The 16,446-nt window shown below is 42.5% G+C and overlaps 1 protein-coding gene across 1 annotated transcript in view; it reads right to left on the reverse strand.

Annotated features, from left to right (window-relative positions):
- Positions 1-213: 213 nt before the first annotated feature.
- LOC114247718 (fatty acid synthase-like) overlaps positions 214-16,446 on the reverse strand; it is a 46,283-nt gene continuing 30,050 nt past the window's right edge. Inside the window, exons 29-37 of the mRNA XM_089733480.1 lie at positions 14,006-14,155; positions 13,207-13,416; positions 4,001-4,112; positions 3,179-3,335; positions 2,919-3,069; positions 2,693-2,831; positions 2,185-2,361; positions 1,072-1,174; positions 214-796 (exon numbers count right to left, since the gene is read on the reverse strand). Of these exons, the coding sequence (XP_089589606.1) occupies positions 237-796; positions 1,072-1,174; positions 2,185-2,361; positions 2,693-2,831; positions 2,919-3,069; positions 3,179-3,335; positions 4,001-4,112; positions 13,207-13,416; positions 14,006-14,155 (1,759 nt within the window). The 3' untranslated portion in view covers positions 214-236. The remainder of the gene's footprint in view (positions 797-1,071; positions 1,175-2,184; positions 2,362-2,692; positions 2,832-2,918; positions 3,070-3,178; positions 3,336-4,000; positions 4,113-13,206; positions 13,417-14,005; positions 14,156-16,446) is intronic.

The following is a 16,446-nucleotide window of genomic DNA, read 5'->3' on the forward strand; positions in this document are numbered from 1 at the left end:
ACAACTGGGATGTAGGATTAAAATCATGTAATAAAAATTACATCAAAAATTGGTTTTCTGGCACTAATCAATGTAGTAAATAAAACAGAAATCATCCCGTTCCCGGATTTGGTATTTCCAGCCCCTTAAGTTCTGGTATTAATCTGTCTATAAGCAAAGCTTCAGGAAGAAAATAAATAAAATAGAAATTAAAGATGATGATTATGTGGCAAAACAAAAATTATATTTATTTAATATTAGTACGTCTTTACGTACTTGTCGTCAAAATTTATCACAAAGATATCACATAGGTTCTTCGTTTTGAATTCTTTCAATATTTCAGTTGACAAATTGTCATTGATGACGGCTGCACATCGCACATCTTTTGCAGCATCACAAAGTGGTGCTGATATATCTTCAATTATGTATGATGATGCAGATGAAGTTGACGAATATCCTGGGGAGCGGAGTATCACGACTCTAGACTTCAGTGTTGGCAAAGCTGAAGATTCATACTGTTTGATGCTAAGAATTCTTCCATAGACGAAATTTATTAACGCTTTCACATATTGCTTTGTTTGTGTTATACGACCGGCCATCATTTTGATACAAGTGTCAATTTTTTCATTCCATGAAGAGTGAGGGTCCAGAGTTTCATCTAAATCTGATGGTACTTCACCAGTTAGTAGCGTAAAAATATGTTTTAAAATTCCAAGCTGCAGTTGGTCTTCTGTTGAGAACGCCCCTAGTTGTTGTTCAATTACTGGCTTGACGTCTTCTGGTGTAGTTCCGAGACAAAATATGGTGCCCAAAAAACCTGCAATTATTATAAAAATACCAAATGTTTAAGTATAGTTACACGCATTACATTCGCTTTTTTAAACGGTAGCTTGCATATAGGGAAAACTATTTAGCTAGAGCGAAATTTCATTTTGAAATCCTTAAGCTCCGTTGTTTATTTGGAAATGGAAATGACTCTAGAATGGAAATGATTCTCGAAATTAATATGCATTTATAGGATTTACTATGATATAGAATACTTCTGAATTGTTTAGTTTTTTGCTGTTGTAAAATTGTTTTGGAATAATTTACCATTTCTCTCAAGTATTGCAGCTAGTTCCATCGCAATCAAAATTCCAATATCACACCCAAGCAAGTAGAAATTGTTACCGACACCAATTTTTTCCATGAGTATCTGAAAATAAGCAGCATTTGATGGATCATGTTTCACGAGTATTATTTTTTGTTGGTCAGTTTTTATAGCTGGATCATTTAGTTGACATAGCCTAAAATAACTGTAGTGATGGTTGTTTTGCAAGTTTTGCCTTTTTGTATCCCCCATTTTTTTCATAGAAAATAAGATTGCCCTTAAATTTGATACCCTTGAGTGTTCGAATTCAAGGAATATCCTTTAGAAACCTTCTAAGATATTTAGGATTCAATGGTTGGAGCGGTTTTAATAATATAAAAATAAAGCCCTTTATTCTGAAATTCATGCATGATGTAATTTAACATTTTTGGATTTATACATTTAATATGTCTTATAATATCTCGCAGTTCGGCGTGCCTCGCGGCATAAGCCTCCTCCAGCTCTCTCCATTGTGCTCGTTCTTCTGCAAATCTGGTCCAGTATGGAGCGGTGTTTAGTATTAAACAAATGTCGGCAGACCTTAACAGACTAAAGCACACATCAGGACAACGATTTGTGCATCACAAAGTACAAGGCTGGATTCGCGTGGAGATCTACTCCCGTCTAGGGAGCCTCGGCTCCAAAATACCCGCTACTTCATATACTGTTGACCTCAATAAGAGTTATTTTGACTATGGTACCTAAACCGAACCAGACTTCATCAGTTCTTCTTCGAACCACTGCGCTACTAAACAATACATTTTTATTGATGATTTTTGCCACATACCATCGAATTCTATAATGAGTTCCGCTGCGACGAAGAAATGTCTGCACATTTCAAGAAAATAATGAAAAGAGATCTTGAATATGATGATGATGATGAAGATGATAATGATGATGAATATGCTCTTGAATAATGAAAAAGATAATGAAATTGGTTCTAAGTGACATTCTTTTTTTTTATTCTAGAAACAATTCTGTGATGTAAAACAAACGGCAGAAACAAGACACTAACCCTTTTTCGAATTCAAATTCTAACAGTTACTGGTTACAGTTAACTTAAAAATTCTAGGTACCTTAGAGTAGCTTTGAGCAGCCTGTTCTATGGTTTCGTGCAACACATCCAAACTTGGCTGCAGCACCAGCGCGGGCAGTTTGAGTCTCTCACAGAGACCACGAAATCTTACATGATGACCTTCAATCCCAGGAACAACGCACAAGTACTCAGACTTCAGTGCATCGACCTGTTTTTCCTGCACAGATTTTGTGTTAACGTTATTTTTAGTTAATATATGTTACTTTTTTTCAAGTTCGTTACTTAGTTACTTAGTTTAGTTATTACATGTTACATTTAAAATTTTCTCTTAATTAATGTTAACAAGTATAATATTGTTTTGTATCCTAGTAAGAACCTACTAGTAAGTACTTCAAGGACAATTCCTTTTACTAAAAGCTTACTTTTTGACCTTTTTTAAATAATGTAGAGCCCACTTTAGTTCGTCGGAAAGCATTAGAGGTCAAAGGCTAAATATAATAACTCGTCAATTCGAGAATTTTTCGAGAGTTTTCCAATACTCTACTCACCGCATTTGCATTACCAAGAGTAGGCAATAAATATATAGGAGTATCGGAGCTGAGCTCATCTTGAGCTATGTGAGAGAAGTAGACAGCCAAACCTTGTTTGTGCTCAAAGTTGTTTTCAAGAAAATCTATCTCACGAAGTCTGAAACCCAGGAAAGTGTTAGTAACGAAAAATCTTTCTTCTCCTCATTAAAGTGGATAAATCAATTATTGGATATGATAAACTTACTTTTGTTTATTTAACTTCAAAACGTTGTGTTCCGAAATACAAACATGATATTTCAGACGTAAAAATTCCTTAATTACTTTTATATTGTCTCTTCCAGCAACCAAATCTTGTAGAGTGGTCATGTCGCCAGCCTCTTTTAATAATGGAAGATCTAAAAATGAATTCAAATCATCATCATTAATTGTTTAGTGCAAGAATTATTGTTACAAAGTACAATCTTGTATTTCATACAAATACTTATATTGAAAGTAAAGATTTACCAGCGACATCAGCAAGTTGTTGATACAGCGGCGACGTCTCAGTGTTTATTTGTGCGACCAACAATGGAAGCTTGGAGCAAAGTCCAGCCTCGACTGCGTCTAATAGCGATAGATCCCAAGCTCTTCTGTCTAACAGTACTTCAGTATTTGTATCCCCCTGATGGATTATTTTAATGAATAACTTAGTCGTATCGTTAACTTCGTATATGTGAGCCTTTCTCCTTTGTTTTGGTATTTTTTTTATTTGTTGAGTTTTGAGTTTGACGATTACGGATACCGGGGTCCCTAAGCCCGGTCCTAGTGTTAGAGCTGAAGGTGTCTAATGCAAGAGTTATTGGATCTGATTGATCCGTAAGAACGTGTTGAAAACGAAACCTATTAGGGCTTCACGGCAAAAATAGTTAGGGTGGTGGTACCCGCGGTGGCTCATAAGACTTTTTTAAAATATTTCTTTATCGTGGAAGTCATTTGTGAACATCATTTGTTAAGTACGTATTTCAATAAAATAGATTGGTACCTGTTCGCGGGATTCGAATACCGGCACACTCGTACCACTCGATACGAATGTATAGGGCGTCTTAACTCTTAAACCACGACGACTTTCATTCCCTTTTTTGGATAACATTGGATTTTGGAATATTTATATAATTTAATCGTTGTATTGCTTTCTCCGTCATGTAAAATGAAAACTGATGGGCAAATCGCGCATTGCGAACAAAATAGATTTTCGCTTTAAATTTTATGTAGCATCAAAATACAAATCAAAAGACATAGTGTTACGTGTTGAGATTTTAAATTGTGATTTTTAAAAGTTAAACTCACACAAAAATCTGACTTCTGAACTTCAATGCGTGAAATAAGTAAATTATCCTTCGCTCTGAAAATCGACATTTTTTTCCCGAAGTTTTCACTATTTGTGATCACTGCAAAATATCTAAAAATAAAACATTAAAATTTTATTATATCTGTGAGTCATCTTTGCGGTTTAAAGCCGGTACCTTCGAGTGAAAGAAGGCTGATCGATATATTAATTTTGCCACACGATTCGAAAGTCTTTATAAAGTCTTTTTTTTTTTTTTTTTAAAGTGATAGCTCCTTCAACATTTTGACTTGAAGATAAATAAGTGATGGCAGTTATCGATCTTTACGTTGTCTCCTGTGCGCGAATTTTAATACAAAGTCGCAATCCTCGTTGTATATCAGACCTCGAAAAACATATAAAAATAGTTTTGCTATTTCTAATAAATAAAGAGGAAGATGTCCATGTTTCGTAATTTTCTGGTTATTATGTTACATGCGTCAGAGTCTAGAACTATTCGAGGATGCAAAAAGTAAGTACGTCTTAAAAGTGTACTAGAAAGTCAAGCCTTATCGCTAGTTACCAATACAGGGTATCCCACAAATGGCAATCAAACAGAATAGTGTTTTATTAGAAAAATCAACTCAACAGAATAAAAGGTCCTATGTTCCGGAATTAAGAACACTGTGTATTCATCTTTCATTCATCTATTTCTCACAAAAACTATTCTTTTGCCAACACTTGAATTATGTTTTTGGCAAGGTTCCGTAATATGATCCATAGTAAAAAATAAGACTGGTCAATGCGAATTTATGTTTTTGTTTTTGAAGTGAAACTTCTTTAAAATCGTTGTGATTTCAAACTCGATGAAACGAAATGAAACGAAACGAAAAAATAAGTGTGCCGCGATGGCTTGCCGAAGCGGCTCGAAGCGGCGCCGACAAGTCACGAAGCGCTCCAGGCGGTCTCGCGTCCCCGACTAGTCCAGTGTGTTTTTGACGTCCGTACACGATGTCGTGGCTCTCGAAGCGCCCTAAGATACTTTTATTTCTGTTTAGTTTGTTATCAACAGATGTCGCTGCACGTAAATTAAAAAAATCCTGAATTGCGGTGACGAGATGTTACACAGTTGATAGACGTCCTCGTATTTCTCTTGCTAAATCATACTTATCTGGCGTAGGGATATCGTAATAATGCAGGCGGTTCCCCAGGGTGAGGCTGCTCCACTGTACTGCAGAGAGGTAGACCCTTGCGATTATTCTTATTTTATATAAGTTTCAATTCTACGGCGTGTGACTTGCGCACACACAAATTTTGTTGTTTTTATTTTAACCCCCCATAACCACTTCCGAGGTTAAGGACGCGATCGCTAACCTGCAACCACGGAAAGCTCCAGGCTCCGACGGCCATTCATTCCGATTTAAGCACCCGACGCGCGTGGACGTGCTCATTGTTCGTTCGATCGCCCGACCTCGGTTCGTAGCACATCTGGCGTCCAAGTGTTTTGTCGAAAGTGACTACCGGTGATAATAGATCATTGTTCGTGGCACATCTGGGGCCCAAGTGTTTCTGAGAATTTCTACCTGCGCCTAATTGCAAGGCATTGCCTCCCGGGAACAGTGCAGTGGTGCTATTCACTCTTAAAATTTCTAAAATTCTTAGAATCGCTTCGGCCAATTTAGTGTTACCGACGCAGGGGCCTCGCCGCAAAACGAGCGCGTGTTTAAGTCCCGGGGTAGCCCCCCCTGGGCAGTCCGAAGAAATGCAGTTCTCTCCAACCAACACTCTGCTCGCGGAATTCTTAAGTGAGAAATACCCGGCCCTCGAATCAGAATTTTTAGCTTACAAAGCTGAACGCGCCGTGAGCTGTTCTGCCGTGGCCGCCGCGCCTGCCGTTCCCACCGCGCCTACCGTTTTCGCGTCCCCTGCAAGCGCACGCAAAACTCCCGCGCCGTACACCGCAACCTCCGTCGCGCCCAGCACACCCGTGTCCCCGCGAAAAACTCCCGCGTCGACCGCGGCAGCTTCAGTTCCACCTCAGCGATCGTCTGCGGCCTCCGTCGCATCCGCCGCTCCCGCGCCTTCCTCCTCGTCCTCCGACTCTGACTCGGACATGGAGGTTGACCTCGTCCCCGCCTCATTGACAGATGGATTCACCCTCGTGCAAAAGAGTAAGAAGCGCGCCGCGGAGTCCCGAGCACCCGCGGCCGTTAAAATAAGCAAAGCCGCAAACGCGTCGCGCCCCCGCCCTCCGATCCCCGTCGCTCCCTGTCCCCGTGCCACGCCGTCGCCGCGCCCGGTGGCACAAACGAGAAATCAGGCCCCTCATCCGTTGATTCTTCAAGAGAAAGCTGCTTGGAACCGTTTCTCCCTGGCCCTTAAGGCCAAGAACATAAATTTTGTCAGTGCCCGTAACCTCGCGAACGGGATACAGATAAAAGTAGCAACACCCGACGACCATAGGGCCCTCTCAAGCTACCTCCGAAAGGAGCGTATAAGTTATCATACGTATACGCTTCAGGAGGAGCGTGAGCTCCGTGCAGTCATACGCGGCATCCCCAAGGAGTTAGATGCTGAGCTCGTAAACGCCGACCTACTCGAACAAGGCTTACCCGTAAACTCCGTGCACCGCATGCACACAGGACGCGGGAGGGAGCCATACAATATGGTTCTCGTCGCCCTCCAGTCTACCCCTGAGGGTAAGCCAATCTTAACGTCCGAACGGTCTGTAGGCTTTCCGGAATCACCGTGGAAACCCCTCATAAAGGCACTCCGAGCCAGTGCCACAATTGTCAGTTGTACGGGCACTCTTCCCGTAATTGTCACGCGCGCTCTCGATGCGTCAAGTGTTTGGACGATCATGCCACGACGCTTTGCACTCGCGATCAAAAAACCGTGACGGAACCACCTAGCTGCGTCCTGTGCCGAACGCAGGGTCACCCCGCAAATTACCGTGGATGCCCCCGAGCCCGTAAAATAAATCGTCGCGTCGTGCGCCAAAACCGCCTCCGAGCTGCCGGCCCTGACATCAAAGCCACGGCACCCTCTGTGCCGAAGGCTAAGCCTGCCTTCGTGACGGCGCCGGTGCCCAGCGGCTCGGCCTGGGCTAAACCGTTGCCGTACACGAACACGGCTGCAGCTCCCTCCCCCGCAATTCGTCCCGCCCCCGCGATACGTCCCTCTCCCGCGATTTGCCCTCCGACCGCGTCCGACAATCTCGCTTTAGCGATCGACTTCTTTCAGTCGATCAACTTTGAGCGCGTTAACGCTTTAGGCGACACCATTCGCGCCGCCTCCACTGCACAAAACTTCATCGCCGTTGTGCAAGAATACGCTGACGTATACGCGTCGTTAAATACGTACGTCCTCCCCTCACTCCGCCGGTAATCAATGGCGTACACAAGTAGAATAAAGCCCCTATCCGTAACTATAGGATTTTTTAACGCTTACGGTCTCGCAAATCAACGTGATCAGGTTTGTGATTTTTTGCGTGACCATCAAATTGACATCTTTTTGGTGCAGGAGACCCTGCTTAAGCCCGCGCGCCGCGACCCTAAAATCGCGAACTATAACATGGTTAGGAACGACAGGCTCACTGCTCGTAGTGGTGGTACCGTCATTTACTATAGACGAGCCCTGCACTGCATCCCACTCGACCTCCCCGCGCTTTCTAACATCGAAGCATCAGTATGCCGAATCTCACTGACGGGACACGCGCCGATCGTTATCGCGTCCGTTTATCTTCCACCGGATAAGATCGTTCTAAGCAGTGATATCGAGGCGCTGCTCGGCATGAGAAGCTCTGTCATTCTGGCGGGCGACCTAAATTGTAAACACATCAGGTGGAACTCACACACCACAACCCCGAATGGCAGGCGGCTTGACGCGTTAGTCGATGATCTCGCCTTCGATATCGTCGCTCCGCTAACCCCGACTCACTACCCGCTAAATATCGCGCATCGCCCGGATATACTCGACATAGCGTTATTGGAAAACGTAGCTCTGCGCTTACACTCGATCGAAGTAGTTTCAGAGTTAGATTCAGACCACCGTCCCGTCGTTATGAAGCTCGGTCGCGATCCCGATTCCGTTCCCGTCACGAGGACTGTAGTGGATTGGCACACGCTGGGCATCCGCCTGGTTGAATCTGATCCACCATCGCTCCCGTTTAGCCCGGGCTCAACCCCGTCTCTTCAGGATATCGCTGAAGCCTCACACATCACCTCGACATTAGATAGGTCATCGAAGCAAGTTCTAGCGGAGGACTTCCTTCACCGCTTCAAATTGCCCGACGATATTAGGGAACTCCTTAGAACTAAGAACGCCTCGATCCGTGCGTACGATAGATATCCTACCGCAGAAAATCGTATTCGAATGCGTGCCCTACAACGCGACGTTAAGTCTCGCATCGCCGAAGTCCGAGATGCCAGATGGTTTGATTTCTTAAAAGGACTCGCGCCCTCCCAAAGGTCTTACTACTGCTTAGCTCGTACTCTCAAATCGGATACGGTAGTAAATATGCCCCCCCTCGTAGGCCCCTCAGGCCGAATCGCGGCGTTCGATGATGATGAAAAAGCAGAGCTGCTGGCCGATACATTGCAAGCCCAGTGCACGCCCAGCACTCAATCCGTGGACCCTGTTCATGTAGAATTAGTAGACAGTGAGGTAGAACGCAGAGCCTCCTTGCCACCCTCAGATGCGTTACGACCCGTCACCCCGATGGAAGTTAAAGACTTGATCAAAGACCTACGTCCTCGCAAGGCTCCCGGTTCCGACGGTATATCTAACCGTGTTATTAAACTTCTACCCGTCCAACTCATCGTGATGTTGGCATCTATTTTCAATGCCGCTATGGCGAACTGTATCTTTCCCGCGGTGTGGAAAGGAGCGGACGTTATCGGCATACATAAACCCGGTAAACCAAAAATCATCCGACGAGCTACCGCCCGATTAGCCTCCTCATGTCTCTAGGCAAACTGTATGAGCGTCTGCTCTACAAACGCCTCAAAGACTTCGTCTCATTCAAGGGCATTCTCATCGATGAACAATTCGGATTCCGTACAAATCACTCATGCGTTCAACAGGTGCACCGCCTCACGGAGCACATTCTTACGGGGCTTAATCGACCAAAACCGTTATACACGGGAGCTCTCTTCTTCGACGTCGCAAAACCGTTCGACAAAGTCTGGCACAACGGTTTGATCTTCAAACTATTCAACATGGGCGTGCCGGATAGTCTCGTACTCATCATACGGGACTTCTTGTCGAACCGCTCTTTTCGATATCGAGTCGAGGGAACCCGCTCCTCCCCGCGACCTCTCACAGCTGGAGTCCCGCAAGGCTCTGTCCTCTCACCCCTCCTATTTAGCTTATTCGTCAACGACATTCCCCGGTCGCCGCCGACCCAGTTAGCCTTATTCGCCGACAACACGACTGTTTACTATTCCAGTAGAAACAAGTCCCTAATCGCGAAGAAGCTTCAGAGCGCAGCCCTAGCCCTAGGACAGTGGTTCCGAAAATGGCGCATAGACATCAACCCAGCGAAAAGTACTGCGGTGCTATTTCAGAGGAGAAGCTCCACACGGATTTCCTCCCGGATTAGGAGGAGGAATCTCACACCCCCGATTACTCTCTTTAGACAACCCATACCCTGGGCCAGGAAGGTCAAGTACCTGGGCGTTACCCTGGATGCATCGATGACATTCCGCCCGCATATAAAATCAGTCCGTGACCGTGCCGCGTTTATTCTCGGTAGACTCTACCCCATGATCTGTAAGCGGAGTAAAATGTCCCTTCGGAACAAGGTGACACTTTACAAAACTTGCATAAGGCCCGTCATGACTTCGCGAGTGTGGTGTTCGCTCACGCGGCCCACACACACATAGACGCCCTCCAAACCCTACTATCCTGCTTTTGCAGATTAGCTGTCGGGGCTCCGTGGTTCGTGAGGAATGTTGACCTACACGATGACCTGGGCCTCGAATCAATTTGGAAATACATGAAGTCAGCGTCGGAATGATACTTCGATAAGGCTATGCGTCATGATAATCGCCTTATCGTTGCCGCCGCTGACTACTCCCCGAATCCTGATCATGCAGGAGCCAGTCACCGTCGACGCCCTAGACACGTCCTTACGGATCCATCAGATCCAATAACCTTTGCATTAGACGCCTTCAGCTCTAATACTAGGAGCAGGCTTAGGGACCCCGGTAACCGTACTCGTCGAACTCGACAAAGAGGTCGACGTGCAACCTAACCCATGCATCAGCCCGCTGAGTTTCTCGCTGGATATTCTTAGCGGGTCGCGATTCCGATCCGGTAGTAGATTCATTCGCGAAGCAATTGCTCTTGAGTTGTTAGGTCTCCTTCGGAGGGGCTCGGGCAGTTGTTAGCAAATCCCACCCCTCCTGGCTGAGCCTTTGCTCGGCCACCTGTCCTGGTGAAACTGGAAAGGCCTTCGGGCCACCAGTAATTTTTCAAACATAAAAAAAAGCTCCGACGACATCCGCAATCGCGCGTTAAAAATGTTACCAGTCCAACTGATAACAATGTTGGCCACCATCTTAAACGCTGCTATGACGAACTGCATCTTTCCCGCGGCGTGGAAAGAAGCTGACGTTATCGGCATACACAAGCCGGGCAAACCGAAGAACGAAACCGCGAGTTACCGCCCCATCATTCTCCTCCCGGCGATAGGCAAGCTATACGAACGACTCCTTCGTAAACGCCTCTGGGACTTCGTCGCGTCCTATAAAATATTGATCGACGAGCAGTTTGGGTTCCGCGCCAAACACTCGTGCGTCCATCAAGTGCACCGCCTCACGGAGCACATCTTATTAGGGCTGAATAGGCGGAAACCCATCCCGATAGGAGCCCTCTTCTTCGATCTAGCGAAGGCGTTCGACAAAGTCTAGCACAACGGTTTGATATACAAACTGTATAACATGGGAGTGCCAGACAGACTCGTGCTCATCATACGAGACTATTTGTCGAACCGTTCGTTCCGATATCGAGTCGAGGGAACGCGCTCTCGCCCCCGTCACGTCACAGCCGGAGTGCCGCAAGACTCCGCCCTCTCCCCGTTACTGTTCAGTTTGTATATCAATGATATACCCCGGTCTCCGGAGACCCATCTGGCGCTCTTCGCCGATGACACGGCTATCTACTACTCGTGTAGGAAGAAGTCGTTGTTACATCGGCGACTCCAGACCGCAGCTACCACCATGGGACAGTGGTTTCGGAAGTGGCGCATCGACATCAACCCCACGAAAAGCACAGCGGTGCTCTTTAAAAGGGGTCGCCCTCCGAGCACAACTTTGAGCATCCCACTCCCGACTAGGCGCGTCAACACCTCCGCCTCCGCCATTTGCCCAATCATCATGTAAGACCAACGTATACCGTGGGCCCCGAAGGTCAAATACTTATCGTCACCCTCGACAGAAGGATGACATTCCGCCCCCACATAAAAACGGTACGCGACCGTGCCGCCTTCATACTAGGACGTCTCTACCCGATGATATGCAGGCGAAGTAAATTGTCCCTTAAAAATAAGGTGACACTCTACAAAACTTGCATATGCCCCGTCATGACCTATGCAAGCGTAGTGTTTGCTCATGCGGCCCGCACTAACTTAAAATCATTCCAAGTTATTCAATCTCGTTTTTGCAGGATAGCCGTTGGAGCTCCGTGGTTCGTCAGAAACGTCGACCTCCATGACGACCTGGACTTAGAGTCCATCAATAAATATCTTCAGTCGGCATCGATGCGCAACTTCGATAAAGCGGCACGACACGAGAATCCTCTTATCGTGGCCGTCGGTAACTACATTCCCGATCCTGCGGATAGAGTGGAAAGCAGTCGACGTCGCCCCAAACACGTCATTTCGGATCCTCCCGATCCACTAACGGTGCTTTTAGGTACCTCAAGCACCGGTCATCGTTCTCGTCGAACCCGTCGCTTGCGACGAAGGGCTCGACGAGTAAATTAACCCTCAGACACAGCCCACTGAGTTTCTCGCCGGATTCGCCGTGTTTCCGATCCGGTGGTAGATTCTGCAAAGCACGGCTCTTGCTAGGGTTCGTGTTAGCAACGTCATCAGGCTTGAGCCCCGTGAGCTCACCTACTAGTTAAGGCGACGCTGATATAGCCTCTCAAGGCTATCAGCTTAGGTAGGAAAAAAAAAAAGTTGTTTTTAAATATATTTACTTTAAACATAGACACTGGAGTACATATACATAAAGAACATAAATATCGCATCCCCATTTTGAGACATGAGTTCTGTGTCTCAGTTTTTAGAGTTCAACGGTTACCCTACACTTCAAGCCGTAACGCATTACTGCTTCACGGCGGAAATAGGCATGGTGGTGGTACCTACCCGTGCGGGCTTACAAGACGCCCTAGTACCAGTCAGTACTGACAGGAAGTAAATGTATTACTTACTGATGACACGAATTGAGTGTGTATACTGAATACTTTTTTCTCCTCCAAATAAGCTATGTCCCTGTATGTGCCGGCGCCATTAGTCCGCTCCGACTGTGTCGACATATTAAACAGCTTCTTTTTTGCTTTACGATACAGTTCACATTTAGTAATATTCGCCGTAATAAGTTTGAAATTTGTTTTGGGCCTTATTCTGCTAGTAATATGGTTGCATTTTTCTTGTATTCCTTGTTTGAAATGAGTTGATCGAATTCGTTATTGTCCATCTCGTTATGACGCGTTAAAGTAAATAAAAGGCTTAGCGGTACTTTTGTTGTGAATCTATTATCGAACAGAAACAATTAATAAATTCGTTTTTGTATGAATATTATGATTATGCTAAAATTAATTTACATTTTACATGAATTCTGTCTACTAAGTTTTTTTGTTCTTGATGATTTTGTTCTTTTTTTGTTTTGTTGTTGTTGTTTGTTATTCTTTTGTTAATGCACCTACCATGCATTATCTCTGCACCACCCTATCGTCGACTGGAAGTTAATGCCCATGGCATTAAGTCCGCCTGTGTACAAGTTTTGTTTTGTGCATAAAGTATAAATAAATAAAAATAAATAAATACGATATATATATAAATAAGTACGATACGACATGTAATTTTTTTACGTGTATAAATTTTTTTATAGTAGTGGGACACCCTGTACCTATACCTAGAGATCCGAATAATAAATAGCCAAACATAATATTTAAGTTTAGTCTAATTTTAGTAAATTATGAATACTATAATAATTCTCACTTGAGGGATGGGCAAAATTTTCGTGACATAACATCAAGATATTCCAAGCTATTTGATATGTATTTATTGTCCATATCTTTGAAGCTCGTCACATATACGCCTTCTACCGGTCCCATGGCTATAGTTTTCTTTAGCACGGTTGCAACGTCATCCAAATCATTTAAGTTATTTGAAGATACGATAACATTCACTCCAAGAGATTTGAGATTTCTGAAATAAAACACTACTGATCTAATTAATTCTATCAATATATATAAAGCTTGAAGTGTTGCGTATAAATAGAATAATATTAATCCAGTGATTGCGGACATTCAATAATTTAGTCGGTATTGTACCTAGTACTATTGCCAGACTTTCCTGGTTTGGAGCCCGCACATACCAATATGTGAATACGACCTTTCTAATAAAAAAGTCTTGTCGAATTGTCAGGTGCAGTAGTACCTACATATGCCACTATGTAACACGCTTTACCACTATATTATAGTGATCAACATAGCATTATTGGGAATAAGTAGTAGTACTGACCACGGTCGTATTCTGATAAGTAATCAAACATACTTATAGTATGTAAGATGATGATGATCCGAAGTAGATAATAAGATGATGATGATCATTCTGATTATGATTATGCTAAAATTAATTTACAATGAAAAAAGAAAGTATTGAGAAAAAGAAGTAAGCGCATCTTGTCTGTGCGAGTGGGGAACCAGATGACATTATTCAATACAGCGTTGGCAGATAACATTCTGCTGTAATTAAATACCAGAATCCATGCATGAACGTTATATTTTTTACTAACTCTTTTTGATGTTGAAGATACCACGAAGGCTTCGAACAACAGATATGTAACATTCTGGCACCTCTATTGATAAGCCTTTTTGCCAACTGAATACCAAAATATTCGTCGCTGAAGATGATTAAATGGCTGCATTCAGAAGTACAGTTAATCCTGTAATTGTAATATTATACTAGATATAACTTCAATTGGTGACATATTTTAATAAGGTGACTTATTACTAGGCTGCACTAAAAGTATCGGGAATGGAATATTTCCACTGTTCCTGTCATATTAAAATCTTTTTAATTGAAAACTCCTTGGTTTTAAAAATCGAATACCATTTATTTATTTTAAAAAATATTCTCGGTCATGTCACGAGATTTTGTCAAACTTGTTTAGTCGTTGAGAAAATGGAATTGACTCGAGAAAATTCAAGAGCGATGATTTATTATGACTTTCGAAGTGGTTTAACACAAAAACAGTGTGTTGACCGGATGATTTCTGCATTTGGTGATGAAGCCTCATCCAAAACCACAATTTATCGCTGATTTGCTGAGTTTCAACGTGGACGTGTCAAGCTCAGTGATGATCCCCGTCAAGGTCGTCCAAAAACTGCAGTCACCCAAGAAAACGTTGATGCTGTGCGTAAGCTGATTGAGGAAGATCGACATGTGACATACCGCGAAATTCAGGCAACTTTAGACATTGGCATGAGTCAAATACAAATAATCTTGCATGAACAATTAGGTGTAAAAAAGTTGTTTTCCCGATGGATACCGCATTCGCTCTGTGAAGAGCAAAAAGCGGCTCGCGTTACTTGGTGCGTCAGAACTCTCGAAAGATTCCACGCAGGATCCTCAAATGCTGTATACAACATTGTATCAGGTGACGAATCCTGGATATACGCGTACGAACCCGAAACAAAAAATCAGTCACGAGTTTGGGTGTTCGAAAATGCGTTAAAGCCAACAAAAATTATTATGTTGAACAAGTTAATATGTTAAATATTAAAAAAATTATGTTCACCTTTCTTTACTTGCAGGACTTGCCGACAGAAAATAAAATTAGATTTAATATTAATAATGCAATTTATAATGCTTTTGACAATAATAACTGCATCTTGACATCCAAAAAATATGCATTTAAATTAATAGACATAAATAATATAATAAAATTTATATATTTAAGGACATTAAAAAATGAAATATTTAAATTAACTAATAAAAATTTTAGACAAGTAGCAACATCGCTACACTATTTTATATACAATTTCCTAGCTATAAATTTAGCTAAAAAAATACCTGCTTCTATTGAGCAGGAAAAAAATATGACATGTTATAAGACTTTGGAATCTGCTTCCAATTTAAATTAATTAGTAAGACAAAGGAGTCACACTCTTGCAATTACAAATCAATTAATACAACAACTAGATTATACCCATCAAAAGACGTTAAAGACGCTAAAAGTTTGTTTAGCGGCAAAATCTTTACATTTAAGTGATTTAATAAAAAATGCCCCTGACAAGATAAAGATGACTTGGAACATCATTGGTAGAGAAAGTGGAAAAGTCAGAAATAGCCACCAAGAATTCTCATTAAAAATAGATGATAAACTGGTAACTAGTCATGAAGATGTGGCTAATGCTTTTGAAAAGTTTTTCTCTGACATTCCAGTTTCAACTACCACTTCTCTAAATTCATCCCCCACAGCAGCTGAAATATTATTGCATAAACATGTCAACAAATGTAATGAAATTTATAAATTTAAGGAAATTAATTCAAGCAGTATAATAAAAAGTTTTAATAGCCTTAATGTAAAAAATACAGCTGACTTGTGGGGAATATCAGTAAAGATTTTGAAGTCTGTAATAGACATTATTGCTCCTCATCTTGTTAGTATTTTTAATGATTGTATTACGTGTGGTGTATTTCCTGACTTAATGAAACATAGTAAAGTGATTCCTCTTTTTAAATCTGGTAGTACTGATGACCCCTCTAACTATAGACCTATTTCAGTACTCCCTACGTTAAGTAAAATTTTTGAAAAAATTATTTTGACACAACTTTTAGAACATTTTAATTCAAATAACCTGCTTCATAATAAACAATTCGGGTTTACCAGGGGTCGCTCTACAACTGATGCAGGTGCTTATCTAGTCAAAAATATTTTTAAATCTTGGGAGGAATCGCATGATTGTCTTGGAATTTTCTGTGACTTATCCAAAGCATTTGACTGTGTTGAACATGAAACATAAGTGAGGAACTACATCACTATGGTATTAGGGATGGTGCATTGGAACTTATTACTTCCTATTTATCAGGACGGATACAAACAGTAGATGTGAAAGGTAATAATAGATCTTCAGGCACCTTGTTGAAAATGGGTGTACCTCAGGGTTCCATTTTGGGTCCTTTTTTATTTCTAATATATATAAACGATTTACCTAGTTTTATTGAGTCCCG

Source organism: Bombyx mandarina, chromosome 16 (assembly GCF_030267445.1).
Source record: "Bombyx mandarina strain Sakado chromosome 16, ASM3026744v2".
Taxonomy (NCBI): Eukaryota; Metazoa; Arthropoda; class Insecta; order Lepidoptera; family Bombycidae; genus Bombyx; species Bombyx mandarina.